General features: G+C 42.6%; 1 protein-coding gene across 7 annotated transcripts in view; it reads right to left on the reverse strand.

Moving 5' to 3' along the window:
• Kiaa1958 (KIAA1958 ortholog) overlaps window positions 1-24,532 on the reverse strand; it is a 163,926-nt gene that overhangs the window by 57,969 nt on the left and 81,425 nt on the right. For 6 of the 7 annotated variants that reach the window (XM_052718563.1, XM_052718566.1, XM_052718565.1 and 3 more), the window contains exon 2: window positions 18,010-19,204. In XM_052718563.1, the coding sequence (XP_052574523.1) occupies window positions 18,010-19,180 (1,171 nt within the window). In that variant the 5' untranslated portion in view covers window positions 19,181-19,204. Of the gene's footprint in view, window positions 1-18,009; window positions 19,205-19,307; window positions 19,425-24,532 lie in introns of those variants that run through there. The other variant, XM_052718562.1, reaches the window with a different exon arrangement.

Raw genomic sequence — 24,532 nt, forward strand, 5'->3', positions numbered from 1 at the left:
CACCACTTTGCAGCTAAGGAGAATGCTGAAAAACAAGAGAACCAGCACCTCGGTCAGGAGCACGAGCTTGGACACAGACTCCTAGGGTTGGAATCTTACAACTCTCACCTGGTTATTATAGTGTGGCCTTCCTGTGACTTAGCTTCTTCATCTGTAAAGTGGAGTTTGTATCATTCTATTATTCCAGTATTGTGAGAGCTGAATTATCACAAGTCACTAGAGAGATAATAAGCACTTCGGCAGCATTGGATATTACTGCTGCTACTTTATACAAACTAATCAAAGAGCTAACCAGCAATGACTCTATAGCCTGCAAAGGGGTTAGGAAGTTAAGTGAGTCACTCTTTGTCAGCCAGGCACATGACACTTGGGAGGCAGGAGGATTTCTGTAAGTTCAAGGCCAGCCTGATCTGTATAGTAAGTTCCAGGACAGCTAAAGCTATATAGTGAGACCCATATCAAAAAAACCAAAAAACAAAAAAACCAAAAGCTACCGTCTGTCATCAGTTCACTGGTACAACAGAATTAAAGATTATCAAAGTCTTCATCACAAGCTTGGCAAATCTTTCCAGCTTCAACAACCGAGAACAAAGATATCATGACGTAACAGGATGGGTATGAAATGAAACACTATATCCACTACACGAATTACCAGAAACTTCTGGTTAGAAACCACTTCTTCTTTTCCATTTACACCTCATTTATATGACTGCATATTTTAGTCAGTACAAATAAAAATATGAAGACATCTTGTATAGAAAATGCATAATAATGTAAAAAACAAAAAGCAGTTATTAATCAACCTGAAGTAAAAGATGTATGGTGCATAAAGCACACGGAAAACAAATAACATAAAAATGGAAATGTGTAAAACTCTAATAAATTATCTCCTGTTGAACTGAGTTATTAATATTCATTAAATTTCATCCAAGAAGCAATAACCTAATAGACAGAAGGAAGATGCTAATTTCCCTAGGTCGGTCAGTGATAACAATAAAGCACATTTTAGAAAACTTCATTGTAAAATAAAAAATAAAGTATTTTTTATGTAGGTTAGTATTCTATCACCCAGTTATAAATAAAAGCAAAAGAGTAAAATAAGGCCTTTAACAATGAGATGACTGCTTTCCACAATAGAGAACAGTTTAGGAGCACTAATTACAATAGCAGTCAAAGTATTAAAATGCTAGTAACCATTACATAAATCCCAGCACACTCAAGACGAAAGCTATCTGTAAAATAAGAGTTCAAACATCATTTTCAAAAAATATTCAGTTGTGTGCTTTGAATCAAATCTTAGTCAGATCCATAGAAACAATAGATATTACAATTTTACATGGAGTCATTTTTTTTACTGCTGAATGAAATTTAGGCATTAAAGCAAGTAATGCAAGTTTATTTTAACTCTCAACTATACTTAGCTACTTTGTTTACTGACTATGTTAGAGGCCTTCAAACCTTGATTGTACATACCTATATGTAAAAACTGATTTTTTAAACTAAATTTTCTAGCTAGCATATAAAATAATGGGTTTCATTATGACATTTTCATACATACAGATCACTGGTAAAAAATATTTTGAATTAACTCCTCCAAAAGTGATAACCCCACCTCACTCTCTCCACCCACCCTGGTGTAGTTCAGTATATTAAAAGTCAATGAAGCTGAATTCCTAGTCTAAATAAAAACCAGGAAATCTAGTCTTTTCTTTGGGTACTGCAAAGATCACTGTGTGACTGTACTGTAGAGCACTGCTGAGCTGTATCGCCCCAGGACTCTGCTTTGCCACTTCAGTATTATCTTGTACTTGCATTTTATTATTCCTCAATTGCTACGAGCTAGATGCACTTCTACAGAGAAACCAACCACCTTTGTTCCTATACATCACTTAGAGATAAAGGAAGCGGTGAACAACGGTGTAAGTATACAAACATAATCAAACCCAAAGGGGCAAGATTTACTAGTCACTGCTGACTTGAGTGAAAAACATATGGACGCTTCTGGTGTTTCAAAATCACCATATTAAATATGGCCCAAACAATAAAACGACGCTCAAGAATACCATTCATTAGAGAATGTAAATTGAAACCACAATGAGATACAGCACTTCACATCCAGTATTGATTTGGTTATAATTAAAGGCAGAGTGCAACATATGTTAGCAAAGATCTACAAGTTAGATCCACATATGTTGATGGGAAATAAAATAGCACACAATCATTTAGGGAAACAGTTCAGCAACTCCTTGAGACGGCAAACACAGAGCTATCGTATTATTTGCCAAGCTTACCCCTAAGGGACATGCTTAGGAGAACTGGAAACATCTGTCCACATTAAAGCCTGAACCTTTAATTAAAGGTGACCCACACCTTTAATCCCAGCACTTCGGCAGAGGCAGGTGGATCTCTGTGAGTTCATGGTCAGCCTGGTCTACAAAGCAAGTTCCAGAGAGCCAGGGCTACTTCAGAGAGAAACCCTGTCTCGAAAAAGCAAACAATCCCCCCCCCAAAAAAAACTGAACCTGAGTTCTTTTCCATTCACAACTGAGATTTTTCCATTAAGAGCCAAAAAGGCAAAACAAAAAGTAATGTCCACAAATTGACTAAAGGATGAACAAAATGTGTCACATCTACATAACGGATATTATCTAGCCTTAAACGGAATGAAGTACTCATACACAACATGGGTGTGTCTAAACATATAAAGAGAAAAAATGAAGTCCAAGAATAGATAAACTATGAAACCAGTTTATAATTTGGGTGGACAAATAGCATGTGTCTGAACAGGAAATGAGGAACAAGACTGGAGTTAGGAAATTAAATGCGTTCACAAGAATCAAAGCCAGGTGGAAACTGAGAACTTAAATATTTCCTGAGACTAAAATAAAAATAAAACAAACAAAACTTTCCTGAATTATTCCATACTGAATGGTACATGAAGTGTCTAAAATAGGTAAACCCATAGGTACAAGGTCATGAGCTGTTCCAGAGGTTCCACGCAGGCCACTGGTGGCATCTGTGGACTTACACAGTATGCTATAATACTGACAGCCAAGGAAGATGCACCCACTGGTGCAACTGTGGCATGACTGGTATAAAGTAGCCAGACATATTACGCTTGGACTTGAGACCTGCTCCATGAGGGAATTTGTGCCTGTGTGGTGGTCTGAATGAAAATGACCCCAAGCTGGGCGGCGGCGGCGGCGCACGCCTTTAATCCCAGCACTCGGGAGGCAGAGCCAGGCAGATCTCTTGTGAGTTCGAGGCCAGCCTGGTCTACAAAGTGAGATCCAGGACAGGCACCAAAACACCACAGAGAAACCCTCTCTTGAAAAAAACAACAAAAACAGTAACAAAAAAAAAAAAAAAGAAAGAAAAAAAAGAAAATGACCCCAATAGGCTCATAGGGAGTGGCACTATTAGAGTTATGGCCTTGATGGAGTAGGTGTGGCCTTTGGTGGAGGAAGTGTGTTATTGGGGGTGGGCTTTGAGGTTTCAGATGCTCAAACCAGGCCAGGTGGCTCATTCTCTCTGCCTGCTGTCTATGGACAGGGATGCAGAACTCTCAGCTTCTTCTCCAGCAGCATCATGTCTGCCTGCATGCCTCCATGCTTCCTCCCATGATGACAATGGACTAAACCTCTGAATTGTAAGCCAGCCCCAATTAAATGCTTTCCTTTATAAGAGTCATGTGGTCATGGCGTCTCATCACAGCAATAAAATCCTAACAAAGACAGCCTGGTACTGTAAACTGGGTCAAAAGCTCTCGGTTCAGAGGTCACAATGACACAGTGGGGAACCTGCTACTGTTTTGCTCAATCATCACATTGTCAAACCGCCTTCTAAATATTTATGTTTATGTCCATACATCTGAGCTGCTCTCAATCTTGGGCAGACTTCTTTGTGAAGTAGGTAGTAGATACAGAGAGACTCAATAACTGGTCAAAGTACTGAATAAGTAATTGTTGAGTGCTCAGCCCTAAATGGGACACCTATATCAAACTGCCTTACAACTCAAAGATTCAGGAAACATGATCGAAGAAGGGATAGCGATATAAGACCAGAGGAAGATGGGGAAATGCTGGGAAATGTTGTCTTCAGGACCCACATGGCTGGTGCACTCATAAACTCATAGCTGCTATGATTACCTGTACAAGATCAAGACAGTCAAAACTCCAGCACCACAGGGAGGGCGTGTGAGAGCCCCGCCACTAGCTGGGGAGCTACTAGCAGCTGGTGACTACTAAGGAAGAGAGAGTCATCTTTCTTTTGGGGTGTGGCCACTGAAAGGCTGTCCATGCTCCAGTGGATGCTCACCCATATGTGTGGGTTAAACCCATGTGTGTATGGGCAGCACTAACCGGAACCATGAGTTACTGAGGAAAAATGAAGGCTATGAAGTTGGGAGAGTGGGGGGGGGGGGGCAGAGAGGAAAGTGGGGTATACGGAATATACATTGTGGGGCTGCAAGGATAGCTCAATGGTTAAAAGCACTGGCTGATCTTCCAGACCACCACCCAGGTTCAATGCCCAGTACCCCCACGGTGGCTCACCACCACCCACAAATCCAGTTCCAGGGGATCTGACACCCTCCTCTGGCCTCTCTGGAAACCGAGAACACAGATGGGTGCACAGACATACATGCAAAACACCCATACACATAAAATTAAAAAAACACATTACGAACAGAATGAAATCCTTAAAGAATAAATTAAAACACTGTAAAACTCAGAAGAGTTAGGGCCTGAAGGTCAAGGTGGCCTGAAGTTCACAAACTCTCCAGTGGACAGAAGCACCGTCCTGAGACTGTATCAGAAATCACCAAACTGCACTTCAGTGAAAGGACTGTATGGTACACGAACTGTTTCAATAAATAGGTAAATTTCTGCAAAAAGCTGCAAGCTGTTCACTAAAATCCAAGGTCTGCATTCCCAGAACTTCCCAGGGAGATATTTCTAAGTCTCTCTTACAGGTGGCGCTTGAGAGTGGCTCTCCCTCAGTGTGGTCTAAATCCCTTTCCCCTTGGCTCCGGTCTGTGACAATTCTTCTACCTGCTTCCTCCAAAAACACAGTCCCAGCTAACTCGCTCAGACTCACAGTATCCAGTCAGCCAAGTTCTCAAACTGACCATTGGAAAGGAGAAAGGGTGAGCTTCCAGTTCCCGCTGAAACGTCATTCTGTATAAAAATCACCTGCAGCTTGTGTTTCCCCTCAGCCTCTGAATTTGTGTCTGAACTAGTTATGTGCTGGCTAAGCTATCTGAGTTCCAGTGGAGTTACAAGTTCTTCTGCTACAGCAGAGGAGCTGGACAATGCCTAACAGAAACAATGACAAAATGAGGCTCATGTTCTCAGTTTTTCCTTTTTGTCATTTAAAAACATGCATTTTAATTTTAAAAAAGAAATACATCCACTGTAAAGAATTAAAGTAGAAAGCTGTTTCTGTCTGATCCTGCCTCAAAAGTCTATCTCTAATTGTCATTTTTCAGAAGGACCACCATAAATAAACCAGTCAAAGCTGCACACCTTCAATCCCAGCACTCAGGAGGCAGAGGCAGGCGGATCTCTGTGAGTTTGTGTCCATCCTGGTCTGCAGTTCCAGGACAGCCAGAGTTACACAGAGAGACTTTGTCTTTAAAGGAAAAGAAGGGGAGAGGCTTAAGCTATAAAATGTTATATATAATCTGTAAATTCCAATATACAAGTTAATTTCTAGGAGCTAAAGAGATGGCTAGGTGGTTAAAAGCAGTGGCTACTCTTCCAGGGGATCCAGGTTGGATTCCTAGCACACACACAGTGATTCACAACCACCTGTAACTCCAGTTCCATGGGAACTGATACCCTAATCTGACCTCCCTGAGCACCAGGCACACATGTAGTCCACAGACATTTACATAGGCAAAATACTCATATATGTGAAATAAAACAATTAAATTTTTGAAGTTGCTTTGTACTGCATTAAGTATGTAGCTATAAATACCAAGCAGATCCAGTATTTCAACCAATCTTGCTTTTACTTGAGAATTACAGACCCTGTGAAACATGGTGCTGCACACCTTTAACCCAGCACTTGAAGGCCAAGGCAGAAGGATCTCTTGAGTTCCAGGCCATCCTGGACTACATAGTAAATGACAGTATTTTTAATTTTAAAGCTAGGTTACCAGTTGTCTGCAAAAATAAAATTACAATTTTAATATAACTAGGCTTATTTGCAGCTGAGTAGAAAGTATCTTGAATAAATTATGAGGACTGGCTGGCTTGTAGCTTCTCCACTTTTAATTTCTGGCTAAGAAAGACTTGGCTTTCATTTATCATAGTAGCTTAACTGCTCATCTAGCACTCCTCCCGAGTCATGTATCATCCTAAAACAGTCCTAATAAATGTGTTCTCTAACGGCAAACAATCTAGTCTTACAAAGTCATTCAATCTGATTAACAACATCACACTTTGGCAATTATTTGAAACTGAGTTTTGTTCTTTTTAAAAATACGTATTTTTTGATGACAAGCATGAGTCATCAAGCCAGCTGCTGAACAGCCTAGGTTGTTTTCAGAGGGCAAGACCTGGGAGGGGGTCTCTGGCCCAAGTCCATTGCTGCATTAGTATCATCCAACCTTAACTTGGCCTTGGTAGGCTTGCAGTGGGCATCTGTTAATTAGCAGGTGAATGAACAGTCGAAGCACACTTCACAACTCTTGTCCACGAGGAGAACTGCACACAGGACTTCACTATCCTGAAGACTTTCTGGTGCTGTCTAAAACAGTGGTATGCTTTTAAACAGAGACTGTGTAACTAGCAATGTCCCCAGAGGCCTTCACACGATGCCCTGGAACACTGCTCCGTCTCTTCTCTTCAGTTCCTTCAGCGCTGCTGTATGTGAGCAACCACTCTTACCTGGAGCACTAACACCCTCTAAGAGCAAGATCTTCTAAGACGAGGAACTGTGTAGGACACTATGACATCATAGGCACAGCTTTCCCAGGCGACTCCAACTTGTCTTTCTGCCCTCAGTCTCCCATCTCCCGACTCTGTTTTCAAGCCACATTCAACTCTTGCACTCTTCCCGTGTTCACATGGCCTTTGTTCACGGTGTTCTCTCTGAAATGCTCTTCTGTGTGCTCTTGAAAGCCTAGTCAACTGTTCCCCATGTGTATGTCTCCCCACCTTACACACTGGAAGTAGCTGGTCTGATGACCCCTTTAAATGATGCTATCCCTGGGACAGGAAATTTGACACTCATCTTGGGCTCTTGACCATCCCAGCACAAGTGTCTGTCATATCATACAGCCAGCTGAGGGTTTTGATAAATGCAAGCCACTTGTCCAGATGCTTGGGGAGGAGGGCAGATAAAAACAAAACTAAGATACATATTGCTTTCTTGCTCCTGATACACAGAATCTTTATTTTAAAGTCCAGGACCTTCTAAAAAGGATTCTCAGAAAACTAAATGATTTCTTTAAATATGTTTGGGGACATAATCTTATGGCATAACCTGAAAATAAAAAGGGAGAGAGGAAGCAACAGTTCTAAGATCAGAACCTACTTCACTTCGTAAGGAGTACTCCTGTACTCTAACGAGGACAATGAAAGTACTAATACTGGTGGGAATTACTCAGTTACTCCATGTTTATCAGAGGTCAGGACCCTCCTTAGTGCTTACCTTGCAATTACGCATTTGGTCTTTACAAAACACATTGCAAATGTGGTTGCAGGCCAGCAGGAGGCATCAATTCAAAACATCTTACTCTAAATTCTGCACAGCCAGGCTGCCTGCCACACAATCCTCAGAGAAGCACTCTTTGATGAAGAGGAGAATGATGAGAAAAAACCCTGCATTTGTTTACTGTCTCTCACATCTTTCAACGCTTCTGTCTCATGCTTTCCTGGAAGGAAGTACGAGAAAAGGTAAAGAAGGCCAAGTTCAGTCTTGCTCCTTTTTGAAGAGGCACACACATCTTTGAAGAATACAGCAACGCAGAAAGAATACTGCGTGTGTGTGTGCACGTAAGTATACACATTTTACACATTCCTATCCTTTAGAACACTGTTTCAGTGAATGCCAGTCGGTCTCTAAATGACATAAACTTCTCTCTCTGGCATACAGATCATCTTAGCCTCACTGCGCACAACAGCGGTAGGTAGCTGTTCGCTACCTATCTCAAGATTGGAACTTCTAAGAACATTCTTGTGCTATAAACTTCATCCTGACTCTTTCTCGAGCTATTGGTTAGCCTAGGACTGAACTCAATATTACTTCTGGGGAGGGGCCTGGCGCTCCCAAGATTGGATCAGAGGTTAGTACAAATGCTGTGTGACATGGGTTCTCTCAACTGCCAGACACATTCCCAGCCAGCACAACCAAGCTCACTCCACACGCCAATCAAGTATCGGAGAAAGCAAATGCTGCCCTGAGAAAGCCAAGACTGAAGACGGCAAGAACTAGATGGCATGTGAGACCTGGAGGAATGCGTGCTTGAAGATCTTATCTAGCCTGAAAAGCAATTCATTTTCTCCTTTGATTTAAGGCAGTTTCTGTTTCTGACAAAAGAAATCATTATTTATTGTGTCATCATGAGTCAAACAGCGGGAAGCAATACACACCTTTATTAATTTTTAGAAGCTCATTAAACTCAACTTTACATTAGTGAGTTTTCAAGAAGGACAGTAAAAATTTAGACTATACCACTTCTAAATGTATTTTGTTTTATATATAATATAACCATGGGGTAAAAATTATAAGAAAAAAATATGAGGTCAATAAAACAGTAAAAACCAGAAACAGACTCAATTGTAAACAAAAATATGATACATAATATATTAATTCACTGGAAATGGAAACTATTCAATAAATTATTCTAGAATCTTGCAAAAAATAATGACACCAAATCTCACCCCCAATGTATTCTACTTCAAAGTTTTAAATGTCAAAAAAGAGAAAAGGAAAGAAGAACACAGAAGAATCAGAGGAACAAACAGATAACTATTTTCTAATTAATTTTATTTTTTAGTATGTGTTTGCCTGTATATATGCAGAAAGGGGCACAGGATCCCCTGGAACTGGAGTGATAAAGGGTTGTGAGCCACCATGTGGTACTGAGAATTGCATCCCATTCCTCAGCAGGAGTAACAAATGCTTTCTTTTAACTGCTGAGCCATCTCTCCAGCCCCAGATAACTATCTTTAAAATGTTTTTGTATCACTGCAAATGTCTGGGATCTAACCCAGTTGTACCACTGAGACACATCACACCCCTAAATAACTATTTAGCTGATCTCAAGGTAGGGAAAGGACTTCCTGAATAAAATACCCAAGGCAGAAAAGACGGCAGATTAAACAGACAATGAAAGAATAGCCATCACACAGAGGCTTAAGAAAATCTACATTTCCCAAAACAGTACCAACAAAATTAGGACCCAATATATTTTCAAGAGACATGACGGACTGGATTACTACTAACACATTCAGGTTCCACATGTCAACATTTCAGCCAATGACAGGCTGCACGTAACAGTAAAAGCCATCTCATGATTACCACAAATGGGAAACTTCCTCTCGCTAATGGCCATAGCTATCACAGTGCCACAGGGCAGTGCACTGGCTGCCTGTGTGTAGTGAGGTCAATGTAACAAACTGTAAGAGCACAGCACTCACCATTGCACACAGCCTAACACTTGATGATAAGGAAGTATACTCGTTTATATGCTTACTAAATTACACCACTCTCTAACCAGTTGAATACACACCTACACATACACAAAACAAGAGGATGAGAACAGCCTTAGGTAGGTCCTTTAACAGACGTTAAAGACAGGTAGTTCTGCCCCAGGAGATGGCAGCTCTACCTTTTATGACCCCCAAAGATCTTTCAAAGAGACAAGATGTGGAGGAGGAAGATGGTGATATTTTTATTTGTTTTACATACCAACAACAGTTTCCCTTCCCTCCTCTCCTCCATTCCCTGCCCCCACCTCCTTTCTACCCACTGCTCCATCCACTCCTCAGAAGGGTAAGGCCTCCCATGGGACTCAACAAAGCATGGCACATCAAGTGGAGGCAGGACCTAGCTCCTCCCCCTTGCATCAAGGCTGAGTGAGGAATCCCACCACAGGAAATAGGTTCCAAAAAGCCAGCCCATGTGCCAGGGATAGATCTTGATCCCTCTACCAGCGGCCCCACAAACAGACCAAGCTACACAACTGTCACCCACATGCAGAGGGCCTAGGTTGGTCCCATGCAGGTTCCCTAGCTGTCGGTCCAGAGTCCATGAGCTCCCACGAGCTTGGGTCAGCTGTCTCTGTGGGTTTCCCCATCATGATCTTGACCCCACCCTGCTTATATAATCCTTCCTCCCTCTCTTCAGCTGGACTCCAGGAGCTCGGCCCAGTGCTTGGCTAGGGATCTCTGCATCTGCTTCCATCAGTTACCGGATGAAGGTTCTATGATGACAATTAGGGTAGTCATCAATCTGATACGGGGAAGGCCAGTTCAGGCACCCTCTCCACTACTGCTAGGAGTCTTAGCTGGGGTCATCCTTGCAGATTCCTGGGAGTTTCCCTGGAACCAGGTTTCTCCTTAACCTCATAATGGCCCCCTCTATCAAGATGTCTCTTCCATTGCTCTCCCTCTCCATCCCTCCCCCAACACGACCATCCCAACCCCTCATGTTCCCCTTTCCCATCCCCTCCCCTCTATCCTCTCCTACCCCCAGTTTACCCAGGAGATCTCATCTATCTCCCCTTCCCAGGGCAATCCATGCAACCCTGTTAGGGTCCTCCTTGTTACCTAGTTTCTCTAGGGCTGTGGATTGTGGCCTGGTTAGGAAGATGGTGATATTAATGATCCTGACTATGAAGGTCTTAGCTAATGTGTGTGCTTATTTCTTGGTTTTTAAGTAAACTAGCTTAAAATGCTGTAAAAAAATAAAAATCTACATAGACTAAAGATGGGTTAATTTTCAGTGAAGAAAGCTGTTTTTAAAGTGAGTTGCATACAGCTGAGTGTAGTTTGTAGCCTACATACATGATCTGGTGTGGCTGTGGCCTTTGTTCTGTGAGACGCTTCAAAGTCTTATTAGGAATGTCTGGGTCCCTATGAAACCCTACTAGACCCAGGTTTACCAAAAAAATTTGGGTAGAAATGGGGTTAAGGACCTTCATCCTTTATAAAATTAGGAGTGTTGATAAAGAAGTAAACTTTTAACTAAACTAAGCTAATTTAGTCAAAAACCAAGAAATAAACATCCATACTAGTCCCTCTTGCACCTGCCCATGGTCCTCATTAACTGTTCCCTGACTCCACTTAAGACAAATTGTGTCAGCTAAACTTAAGCAAGCTGTGTTATATGGGAACATGGAGCATCACTGTACATTGATCTAAGTACCATTTACAATATGGCATCAATAAAAGTATCAGAGATGTACCCCCCTCCCAAGAAAGACTACGGTAATGCTTGGTGCTCACTCACTCACCCAAAGCAACTTTGGGTCCTATAAACTCCACGCATGGTGTGTGATCAAAATAGACACTACTTATTTATTTATTGAATCTATTACACTTCTACAGTACTTTTTTATTTTGGCTATGCTTAGACCCAGAAGCACCTGCTAGTGTGGTGCAATTATCGACAGTATTCATTACAGTAGCATGTTATACTGGTTTGCAGCCTGGGAGCAGTAAGTGGTACCATAAGGACTAGGCGTGTATATGCTACACCAGCCAAGTTTGTGTAAGTAGATCCTAAAATATTTTGCACAATGACAAATCTGCCTCCTGACACATTTCTCAAAATGTATCCCCGTAGTTAAGTGATACACGACTGTTCATAAAGATTATATGGTGATCTATTACATGGAGGAGAGACAGAATCGCCAACCTTCACTCTTGCTCATGGCACACTCATGTGTGCCTGTGCGTGTGTACACGCACACACACAATTCTGAAAATAAATAAAAGGGAACCCTACAGGAAGTGCATTACTTTCCTTATTGCCGTGACCAAATCCCTGGCAAGAGGAACTTCAGGAGAGAGGTTTACTTTGGTCCCGTCTGGGGAAGGCAGCCCATTCTGGTGGGAAGGCAGGGCTGGGGGTGGCCCCTGGCCATGGGGAGCCTGTAGCAGCTGCTTGCTCACACTTGAGCAGAGCAGGAAGCAGAGAAAGGGGCACGCTGGTGCACACCTGCTTTCTCCTCTGCTTCAGTCGGCCCCACCCCGGCCTACGGGATGGACGGTGCTGCCCACTTCAGATGGGTCTGTCTGCCTTAGTTAATCCTCTCTGGAAAAGTGTGATTCTAAATCCTGACAAATTGATAATGAGTATCAATTTCTATCCTAGTTAGGGTTACTATTTCTATGATGAAATGCCTTGGCCAAAAGCAAGTTGTGGAGGAAAGGGTTTATTTGACTTACACTTCCACATCATAGTCTAACACTGAAGGAAGTCAGGACAGGAACTAAAGCAGGGCAGGAACTTGAAGGCAGGAGCTGATGCAGAGGCCGTGGAGGGTGCTGCTTATTGGCTTGCTCAGCATGCTTTCTTCTAGAACCCAGGATCACCAGCCCAGGAGCAACCTCACCCACATGGACTGGGCCCTCCATCATCAATCACTAATTACAAAAATGCTCTATAGGCATGCCTGAAGCCCAATCTTCTTTAATTGGGGCTCCCTTTCCTATGATGACTTTAGCTTGTGTCAAGTTGACATAAAACTACCCAGTACAACAAAGTTACAGATATGTGAGTATATTTAAGAAACAGTCATAAAACTCTAATTCATGACACAATAGGGCTTGAAGTTTCATCATGACAAATGAGCTACATTCATAGAAACCTCAAAACTTAATGGAATCAAAGCCACTGCTAGTAATTCTAATAATATTTGTCCACTTTGCTTACTGCTAATGACAAGAATGATATGAAAATCAATACTCTGATTCACACTTTAGTATTTCACAACTTTATAAATTCAGTTCCGAACCGAAATAAGGATGATTTCCTACCAGGGAACAAAATTTAAGTAGTATCAGCACTGTGGCAATGCATTATGGAAATATCGCCTACATTCTAAAAGAACAGAACTTTTGCTGGACCTCACAAGGTTAATACACCTTGAGGTCACTTACGGCTGCTAGCCTACTGTGTACTCAGCCTGTTTGCTTAACGTGCCTTTAAGAGAACAAAGCAACAACCAACTTTACTTGCCCTGGATTTCTCATGTAATCAACCTTTACAACTTAAGCTCATGTATAACTGTAACACCCCCTACCCTCTTTATTTTTTTTTTACAGACAGGATCTCTCTACATAGCCCTGGCTCTCATGGAAGTCACTATATAGACCAGGCTAGCTTCAAACTTACAGAGATCTTCCTGCCTCTGGAGTCCTGGAATTAAAGGTGTGCACCACTCCTGACTCCTAGAGTAATGTCTGTGTATTCTAATGATTGTTTGCTGAAAAAAGCAAAAACAGAGGTTGAAAGCAATCTTATAAAATAAATATCCACTATAAATGTTAATTGCAACATACAGATATTGCTTGATAAACAATGATGTTTGTAATACTATTTGTTATCTGGATTAGCTGGGGTCAGTGACATAATCCCACGTAAAAATCTGTTAAAGATTTCTTTAAAGTGTCCCTCATTCCTTCCCCATGTGATGCTTTCTGTGCTGTTCAATAAAAGAGAGCAACGTCCTCTGTTAGGGAGAGACACGGGAACAGATTCACAAGACCGCCTTCAGGCAGGCACAGGCTCACACAACAGACAGGGCCATGCAGAGTGAAGTAGAGAATTCGAATCTGGGCTCACTCCCAGTTAGATGAGACTAGGAGGAAGTGCTTTGATCTCTTCCCTTAATATGACACCGACGCATCTGAGGAGACTCCGAGTTTATTATAATGTGCTGAAATGACTGCATGGTACCACTAAAACTAAAACAGCTTCTCTTTGCTTCAGGCTGACTCAATGAGTCACTTATCAGATTATTATTAAAATAGAATCTATAAAGCCATGTAGTATTACTGCGATGATCTGAGAAAGACCCAGGCTTCCATGGTGTTCAAATGCCTGTTCTATCCCGCTTAATATACTGACTGTGTAGGGCCCACTTATACTGTAATCACATACATTTGTATATGCTGGATTGTGTGTGTGTGCGTGCGTGTGTGTGTGTGTGTGTGTGTGTGTGTGTGTGTGTGTGTGTATGTGATCATCAACTATAAATAAAATACAAACACAAGTAAATAAGTTAAACTTTAAAATTTAGAATGTAGAACCTACATTGGGCTCCAGGAAGTAAAGGCAAATAATGTTAAATTTATGTAACTCTCACAAAAGGGAAGTGTTAATTGGGTTTTTATTAAACTCACTGATGTTTCCAATCCAAACAGAGTTTCTCTGAAGCCAGTAGCATGTTGGAAATTTGGTATCTTTCCACAACATGAGAACCACATCTCAGAAACCTGCCATTACTGGCTCTTCAGAGTGCTTCTCTTGAGCAGTGTAAACTAACCAGGCCAAACTAATTCTCCTTGTGAGAGTAAAGACAGATCAGGTCGTGGCTGGATGCAGTACATGCTGTCCTTGGTCATGCCTGATTTTCATAGCTGATATAAAAAGTACAATTTCAATATTAATGAAATTAATGAAGCTTCTTTTTCAAAAAGGTTGAATTTCTTGTCCAAATCACTCTACAGTAACCTTCAATGTGGTTTGCAGTCAGGTCCCACAACTTATTTCACAGGGTTAGTGTGGATCAAAGAAGAAGTCTTAGTAAGCCGGTGAACACACTAAACTCTGCAAAATGTATTTTTGAACTGTTTCATTAAATATAAATTGAGGATATAGAAAACTCTGTCAGGTTGTCTATTTTAAAAAAGGAAGAAATAAACCAACTATTTAAGTGAAAAATACTGCTTAGACCTCCATATATTAAAAATTAGATTTCCTAGTACAAAGATCTTTTCTGCCTGATACACATGTGTCCAGAAATGTGAAAATTAGCCTGAGCCCACAGGATTATACAATAATTAAAGTATAAAGTTCTTAAAAAAAAAAAAGAAAGAAAGAAAGCATAACTGAACATGATAATGCCTGTAATTCTAGCATTTGGGAGGCAGAGGAAAAAAACAAAACAAAACAGAAGGTCCAGGCCTTCCTCTGGGGGGGGGACGACAAGAGAGGGAGAGAGGGAGGGAGGGGGAGGTAAGAGAGGGGGGAATATATGAAGGAAAGAAGGAAGGAAGGAAGGGAGGGAGGGAGGGAGGGAGGGAGGAAAAGAGGGAGGGAGGGAGAGTGTGAGCCTACAGAATAGGAGAAAATACTTGCAAATCATGTAAGAGACTTACATCCAGAATACAGAGAACTCTTACAACTCAAAGTAGACAAGAGAATCTATTTTTAAAATGAGCAAAGACTCTAAAAATTTTCAAAAGAATATACATATATGACTGTTAAGAACATGAGAAATGCTCAATACCATTAGTTACTAGAATAATACAGGCTAGATCATAAGACTACTTTATATATGCGATAGCATAGCAATTTTTTGTTTTAAGTCAGGGTCTCCTTATGTAGCCCTGGGTGGCTTACAACTTGCTATATATAGACCAGGTTGGCATCAAACTCATAAAGATTTGCCTGCCTCTGCCTCCTGTGTGTTGAAAATAAAAGAGAAATTTTTTTTAAGATTTATTTATTTATTTATTATGTATACAGTGTTCTATTTGCATGTGTCCTTGCAGGCCAGAAGAGGGAACCAGATCTCATTACAGGTGGTTGTGAGCCACCATGTGGTTGCTGGGAATTGAACTCAGGACCTCTGGAAGAACAGCCAGTGCTCTTAACCGCTGAGCCATCTCTCTAGTCCAAAAGAGGAATTTTTAAAGCATGGAAAATAATGTGTTAGTGACATACAGAGAAACAAGAACCTTTGTCCCTTAGTGCTAAGAGTTAAAACCAAATGGCTTTAGCAAACAGATTTGTGGCCTCTCATCCTGAGGTAGCTGCCCACACAAAAATCAAAGGAAATGTTCACATAATAACTTGTATATAAATGTTCATAGAAGCTAACAGACCAAAGGTGGGAACAGCCCAAATGTCTGTCCATTGACTGAAGAAAAATAAAGTATATTTATAGTAAAATGTTATTTGGCAATAAAAAATGCTCTAATATGGATTGGTCCTGAAAATACCAACACTAAATCAAAGTAGTCACAAGAGGTTATACAGTAAAATACATAAAATAAGTAAATTCATAAAAAGTAGGTAAGTTGTTGCCAAGAACTGGGAGAAGAAAAGTGAGACTGCTTAGGAGGAGAGGGCTCCTTCTGGGCTGAGCGGCACTCTAAAGGAGCGCTCTCAGCAGCCCGCGAGGCCCCTGCACTGACGAGCAGCTGTTGCTCTCGAAAAGGACTTGGTTCAGTTCCCAGTACCCACATGATGATTCACAATCCGATGTCCCTTTCTGACCTCCTTGGGCACTAGGCAAGCATGGGATACACACACGTGTGTGTGTGTGTGTGTGTGTGTGTGTGTGTGTGTGTGTGTGTGTGGACATAAACACAAAGTAAAATTTTAAAAAGTCCCTTTTATGGTTTTCAAAGCAGCCGGTGAACTGACCGTTGTCAGTACGTGTCCTTACTGACAGCGCAGGGCTTCGGTAGAAAGTCTGCAGTGGTCAGTTGCCTTTGGAGACCCTGGGGCTGACACTACTCTAACTGCCTATTTGTAGAGGCAACTTCATTCCAGGAAGTTTCAGGGCAAAAGTGTGGTTAGCTCTGTCTTTTAAGGATGTTTCCCTGGGGGCTAAAGAGATGGCTCAGCAGTTAAGAACACTGGCTGCTCTTCTAGAGGTTCTGAGTTCAATTCCCAGCAACCACATGGTGGCTCACAATCATCTACAGTGGGATCAGACGCCCTCTTCCGGCATTACATGCAGATACAGCACTCATATACATAAAATAAAGAAATAAATCTTTTTTTTTTTTTTTTTTTGTTTTTTGTTTTTTGTTTTTCCGAGACAGGGTTTCTCTGTGTAGCTTTGGAACCTGTCCTGGAACTCACTCTGTAGCCCAGGCTGGTCTCGAACTCACAGAGATCCGCCTGCCTCTGCCTCCCAGTGCTGGGATTAAAGGCGTGCGCCACTACCGCCCGGCTCAGAAATAAATCTTAAAAAAAAAAGGTGTTTCCCCAAACACTTGGCCCTTTTGAGAAGGACTAAATGTACCACAGTGTTCTGCTTTCTATATTCTGTGTGTCTATTCATGCTTGCCCATATATCTACTTATGCCCTTTTAGATTTCAATTGTAGACCCCCAAAGTATGGTCACCAAACCCCCTTTATACCACAATATCCTAGCTCAAATAAACAATGGACATTTGAATTTAAGAGCATTAGAATGTTAGAACTGTAGAGGTAGCAGCTGTGAATAATTCTACAAGCCTCAAATTGTGAATGCACCGAGTTAAGCTGGCCTACTCCAGAAATGTATGTTTTCTGATTTTTTTAAGTTTTGAGAGACAGGGCCAAACACTTGTTTAAGAAGTTACCTGCTGTGTTTTAAAAATTAGTTTAAGTTATCGCACTAATTAAAAGGAACAGCAATAGGAAATTGGTTCACATAAATAGTAAGGAAAAATCTATTATCATATACCTTATTCAACGTCAGTTGGTTTAACTACCTTGTTACCAATAGGAGAAAGAAACTTTTTCAAAAATAAGTGAACTATAAAATGCTCAGCTAAGGTTGGATATGAATCTTAAATCTGGCCATCAACAACACAATCTTCCAGTCGTCAGCTCAACCCTAAGGTGCATCTACCAAATGGATGGCCTTCAGATGGAGTTTCTCCATTGTATCCATTACATGTAACAGATTTCATTATTTCTGTCTTCCTGAGAATGAAAAACGACTGTACCCTAGCAAATTAAAACAGTGGTCTTAGAAGTGCTGACGGCGCAGGATTCTCTAAAGTACACGGATGAGGGACTTATGGTCACCTCGTGTTCCATACCTGGAATGCACTGTGCAGTGGCTTCAGTGGTTATGGTTGGAGCAACAGGGGGCTGCTGTTGACTGGAGCTCACTTCAGGCTCTGTGTTAACCGAGGGAGAAAGGGCTACCTCACAAGATGAGACCTGGCTAGGCAAATGGGGCAGGAACTCCTCAGAAGCAACTTGCTCATCCTGTCCAGGCAGCTGAAGGGCAGACAAAGGGATACTGATCTGCTTGTTAGGATGTGATGTGCTCACAGGCATCTGCATGGTCACCTGGTGGGCGGTGCCATGGGCACCAGGGGGTCCTCTGTTTGGTGAAGCCAGAGACACCCTAGCAGTCTTTGGGATGATTGGTCTGGAGATCACAGAGGGGGATGCTGACATACTGTGTGGGTCTAGCTCCGCACTGAGGGCGGATGTTACATGGGGAATCAGTTTAGCAGACCCTACACAGGAGGGACCAGCATGAGTCTGAAGCTTGGGCTTTGCCATCTGTGTCAATGAAAGGGCTGGTCCATCCACTCCTCCAGTCAGCTCTGCATTTGCCACAATGTAATAATCTTCTGGAATCTCTTGCTTGATTTTCTTGATGATGACATCATTACTGCACTCATCAACCATCTGTCCCTGGGAACTTGAATGGATAGAAGATGGGACTATTCCGGGCCTTTTGCGAGCAATGCTTTGAGGCCTCTGGGTTTGGGGTTCAAAGTCACTGTCCTCATCTGTAACAGAAGACTCACAAACCATGTCAAACAGTGTGTTTTCATCTTCGTACTCCTCAACAGCTTCGTCCAGCTCAGAAGGCTCACTGCAGTAAGAGAAGTCACAAGAGTCTCTGGTCCGGTTACAGTCCAGCTTTGCCTTCACAGGTCTCCCGGGGTATCTCTCCACAGGGCTAGTCTGCGTCTCAGAAGGCACCCCAATTATACTGGGACTATCAGAATTAAAACTTCGGTTGTCCTGGAAACAAACCCTCTCTTGGGACCCAGCTCTGCAAGTAGCTGTTAGTGGCCAGTGGTAAGCATGACCAGCACTGCAGCCCCACATTGCAGTCAGGTTCCCATGGGAACCTTCAGACAGCAAGTGTTTCAGGTTTGGAATGAGGCTGCAAATAGTCCCATGGCTGTGGGCCCAGCTGACCAATTTGGACAGATTCTCAGATGAGGTATGAAGACAATCCTCCATGTTACAGGATCAGCAGTGTCTTTCCTAAAGGGAAATAATCAAAATGAGAAGCTGTTATTACCCAAGACATTCCCATAGAACTCATCTTTTCCAACCATAATCACTCGGAATAAAAAAAGAAATATACTTCTAAGCTGCACGCAGATGCCACCACTGCAGAGGAACAGGAATGGGGACAGCTGACTGTCCACAGAGTGTGGGATTTGAAGACAAATCTGTCCGTTTCCTTTATTGCTATAACAATTCCTGCAGAGAAGAAAAGAAACAGTGAAGAGAGAGCACTGGGCAGAAGTTGGAGGCATTTCTCCATGGTGCATTTTCCTTCTGTAGTGACAGGAGGTTCATTTGCTCAGTCCTTCACAAAACGTGCGCACTTCCTACAACAACCAAGAGGACTGCTCTTCTAACGGCACCATCTAGTAGACTTCACTACTGGAGGCAGAGCTGAAAACAAGTCTGGATCCATTGGAGGACGAATGTCATGAGAAAGTCAATCTGCTGGACACTAGAAAAGAAGACAAGTGAGAACCAAGGAGAGAATGGGGCGCTACACTCAGCAAGCCAGGGAAGAAAGTCTTGGAAGAAAAGGAAGAAGAGGCTAGAAGGAAACTGGCTGGGCACGGGCAGTGGGTAAAGCAGCAAGGACAGCAGCCAGGGGTTCTCGCCGCATCAGAGGCACTCCGAACTCCTGAAATGGCACCACTCCCTCCAGACACAGGGAAAGGTCAGAGGTCTACTCTACCTCCTAAGGGCCCCAAGGACAAAGAACTAAAACAGGGTAAATCACTCCTTAGGGGTAGGTGTCAGAACCAGTGGCTTTAAGTCCTCAGCTGGGTAGGGGCAAAAGGATGGAGAGGGACGTGGAAGAGACCTGTGAAGTCTTCAGGTAAGGGAAAGGCTAGACAGGGAGACACAAAGACCTTCATGTGTATTTTATCTGCCCTGTTCATTTTCAAAACCTGAAAATGACTTCACATGGTGTTTTTCAATATCTGATATGGATGATAGGATATCAGCATTATAGCCTTACCAAGTGACATGTCATTAAATATTAAAACTGAAGAGTCCTGGCTGGAAGAGTTTGTGTGTAAGATGACTACCCCAGATTAGAAAACAAGCCTCCATAGTTTTTAACATTGCCCTGTACGTTAAGTTAAGCAAGAGATGTTCCATGCACTAGTAAACTCAAAATCAGAAACACATTAACTATGGAAGTAGATGCTTTACCATTAAGCCCAACACCGACCTATAGGCTTGCATATCAAAAAGTAATGCTACTTACTATTTGAACTAATATTTATTGGCCAATTACTATTGTCAGGCATATAAAAAACCTAATTATTTAAATAATTTTAATTTGATTCAGTGATTTAGATTATCTTTTGTTTGTTTGTTTTTTGTTTTGTTTTGTTTTTCGAGACAGGGTTTCTCTGTGTAGCTTTGGAGCCTGTCCTGGAACTTGCTCTGTAGACTAGGCTAGACTTGAAATCCCAGAGATCTACCTGCCTCTGCCTCCCGAGTGCTGGGATTAAAGGCGTGCACCACCACCGCCCAGCCACAGATTATCTTAATATTATAAATGAGAGGCAATTAAGGTACTTGTACAAAATAGGTAGCAGACCTAATATCTGACCTTATGTTGCACTTTAGAGTCTATGTTCTTCATAACATTATTCTGTCTCTGGCATTCTTTAAGATTAATTTTTTAAAATTGTGTGTGTGTGCGCCTGTGTGTGTGTGCACATTCAGTGATGGTGCCCTGAAGGCCAAAGGCATCAGATCCTTCCAAAGCTGAAGTTATAGATGGCTGAGTCATGTGACATAGGTGCTGGGAACCAAATTTGGGTTCTCTGCAACAGTAGTACAGACTTAATCCCTAAGCCATCTCTCCAGCCTCAAAGGTATAACCTGACTGGCTTCTAGCTTAGGGTCCTCTTACCTCCACCTCTTCAGCATACCCTACCTACCAGTGTGGACCAACACAGCCAGCCAGCGTAATAGCAGAAGAAAGATTCATCTCAAGTCTGGGTCACTATTACATTAATGTTGATTTGAATTTATTTTGGTTTTACAGGTTTACTTAAGTTGAATTTTAAAACTGTCTAGGTTTATGCCTGTATCAGAACTGTAAGTTCTTACAGTTATATTTATTTTTCTTTTCAATAAACATATTTTGAAGCTCCCAATCTAGTCTGGGCCACTAGCCCAGTATCTAGTTCTGCCCTTGCTGTAGTGAATAAACACCACAGACCAAATGGGAGTGGAACTAGGAACCAGTATTGTTAGCAGCCCACTGGGAAAGAGGCAGGCAACCGGAAGTCAAACAGGATCCAACAGGTATGTGCAGCAGTCCTCAGCCTCCTGGTGTGATTAAGGTTACCAGCTGCGCTCACAGGATTTGATCATGGCGGGGAAAGGAGGCCCACAAAACTTCCAAGTCTGAGGAACAGAGGAAACGTCTGCCTGGACAGTCGGTTGCACTCTGCAGAAGGCAGACGGGAAGAGGGCAGGGCTAGCAGATGCAAGCAGCTTCTTTTTCTATCAGGAGACTCTCACTCGCTAGCATCCCTGCACGGTCTCTGCAGGTGATGGGGAGCTGTCTGTGGGAGTGTGCCTGGTCCTCAGGCAGTGGTCAGCTCATTCCCACCCTCCAGTCTGTGCTGTCCTTCTGGAACTTCTGCTCCTGCTCACTGCTAGGTCCACCTAGGCAGCAGGATCCCCATTAGCAGCAAGAAAGCATTATCCTTCAAAGACTGAAGTCAGACTCTTGCTTTTGCTTGGTGATCTCTGCTCATAACCACTGCCTGTGCACCTGGTGCTCAAAGGCAAAGTGTTCGCTGAAATAAGACCACATAAAAAGATGCAAGTACTTGGGGCTCCACAAATCACACTGAAAGGGACTGTTTCAGGACGTACAGCAGTGGCGGACCTACAGTAGTGGCGCACGCCTCTAAGCCTGGTCTACAGAGAGTTCCAGGACAGCCAGGGCTACACAAAGAAACTCTGACTTGAAAACCAAACCAAAAAAAGAAAGAGAGAGAGGGATGGGAAAAGAGAAATGAAGAGAGGAGAAGAGGGGAGGGGAGGGGAGGGGAGGGCAGGGGAGGGCAGGGGAGGGGAGGGGAGGAGAGGGCAGGGGAGGGGAGGGCAGGGGAGGGGAGAGGAGGGCAGGGGAGGGGAGGAGAGGGGAGGGGAGGAGAGGAGAGGAGAGAAACGAAAAGGGACTGTGCCTTGGGCACCTATGGATGTGTTGTGGAGACTGGCTGCCACTTGCTTGGCTACGTGCTGTGCACTTACTTGTGCAGCACACCCAGCTTTCTGCATAGTCTTTGCTGTATCTGGATTCCTTCTCTCTACCTGCGGCCACTGCTGCTGCTTTTTTGCTGGGTGTCTCAGAAAGCAGTCCTGAGGCACAGGCACTGTGGAATCGCTGAGGGATATGGCCTAGGTACACCATGTCCTGCACTCCTGCATCCTGCACAGGAGCTGCATTCTCCGGCTCCTCCTGCTCCCCTCAGCCTCTATAGTCAGCTCTGCCTCTTGCTGAGGCTCTCCCTCCGTCACCCTCCACTCCTCTACTTTATGGTAGCGGACATATGCAGCATGACCTCACCTTCATTTTGTGTGTGCATGTATGCGTATGGTGTATGTGTTCATGTGGACATGAACATGTGAGTATAATGCTTGAGTGTGGATGACCAAAGCTGACACTGAGGGTCTTCCTCAATCACTTCTCCACCTTATTTACTTTATTTTATGTGTGTTTTCATCTTGTCTGCATGTACGTCTGTATACTACAATGGAATCTGGGTCCACTGAAGGAACAGCCAGTGCTCTTAACCGCCGCGCCATCTCTCCACACCCTGCCTTATTTCTGAGGCAGGGGTTCTCACTGAACCAGCTCACTGAATTGGTTAGGCTGTCTAGCCCATGAACTCCAGGCACTCTCCTGTCTCCACACCCCTGCCCTCTACCCCTAGCACTGGGATTCCAGGGTGTGCCATCATAGCTGGGTGCTAAGGATACAAACTGAGGACCTTGTTTGTGTAGCAGGCACTTTACCAACTGAGCCAGCTCCCCAGCCCTAGTTACATGTCTTTAAATAGCAATATAACAAAACTTATCAGCCCTGAACTAAAGAGGAAGGACAGATCATGGGAATAACTTTCTTCAATAGTTTGAAAAAAAACTGTTTTCTAGAAAATAGTATTCAGGTCTAAAGCATTATGTTACTTTTCCAGAACCAGAAAAAGCTAGCTAGCAGTTGACCAACAGTGAAAACCTGACTAGCTTCCAGCTGGCATCAGATACTTCAACTTGCTGGACAATCTTTATAAGTTCTAACTCTTCAAAACCTTTTAAAATTTGCTTGTTTTAAAACTACCAGGTCTCAGTTGCTCACGTACAAGAATTGTTTAACAAACTGATTTTTAAAAGTGTTTTTCAATAAAAACTCAGGTGATTTCACTGGTAAATTCTCTCAGCCTAGGAAAAAAATAAGTTTTAAAAAGTTATGTGCCAAGTGTGGTGGCGCATGCCTTTAATCCCAGCACTCGGGAGGCAGAGGCAGGTGGATCTTTGTGAGTTTGAGGCTAGCCTGGTCTACAGAGTGAGGTCCAGGACAGCCAGAGAGAAAAGAAATATTTGGAAAAAAACAAAACAAAACACAAACAAAAACTCAGGAGGCTGAACACTGAGGCACATGCTTATATTATCAGCACTGGGGAGGTGGAAGCGTGGAGGTTGTGAATTTGAGGCCAGCCTGGATTGCATAGCACAATCTTATTTCTAAATAAATAAGTAAGAAAAAAAGGAGGGAGTACTCCTTAACTTGTTTGAGGACAGCCCAACCCTTACACCAAAATCTAATGAAGTTACTGTAATAAAATTATAAATCAAGACTACTTCCAAATGCTGATGCAAAAATCCTTCACAAAGAATTATCGAAGGGAATCCAATAATGTAAATTCAATAATGTAAATCCAATAATGTAAAATGTAACACACTGTTACCAAGCAAAACATACCCCAGGAGCGCCAGGCAGAACAAACAGAAAAACATAATTCAAGGTATTAACAGTTGATAGGAGAAAACCTGAAAGATCACTTCAACAGATCGGGGGAGGATATCAATCCTCTTAACAAACTGATAATATTTGGCAAATTCCCCAAATGGACAAAGGACATCTCTGAACATCTCTGGCTACTATCTACACTTAACATACAGGAATGACTCATCTCTTCTGAGTGCCCTATTATTACCTCTGCTCAACCCTGCGCTGGGACACCTAACCACTGAGGAGAGGTCGAGAGGGACAAGAGAAGGAGTAAGGTAAGAGGGAAAGCAGCCCGT

This window comes from Peromyscus californicus, unplaced genomic scaffold (assembly GCF_007827085.1).
Source record: "Peromyscus californicus insignis strain IS unplaced genomic scaffold, ASM782708v3 Scaffold_5__1_contigs__length_169319896, whole genome shotgun sequence".
In the NCBI taxonomy this organism is placed as follows: domain Eukaryota; kingdom Metazoa; phylum Chordata; class Mammalia; order Rodentia; family Cricetidae; genus Peromyscus; species Peromyscus californicus.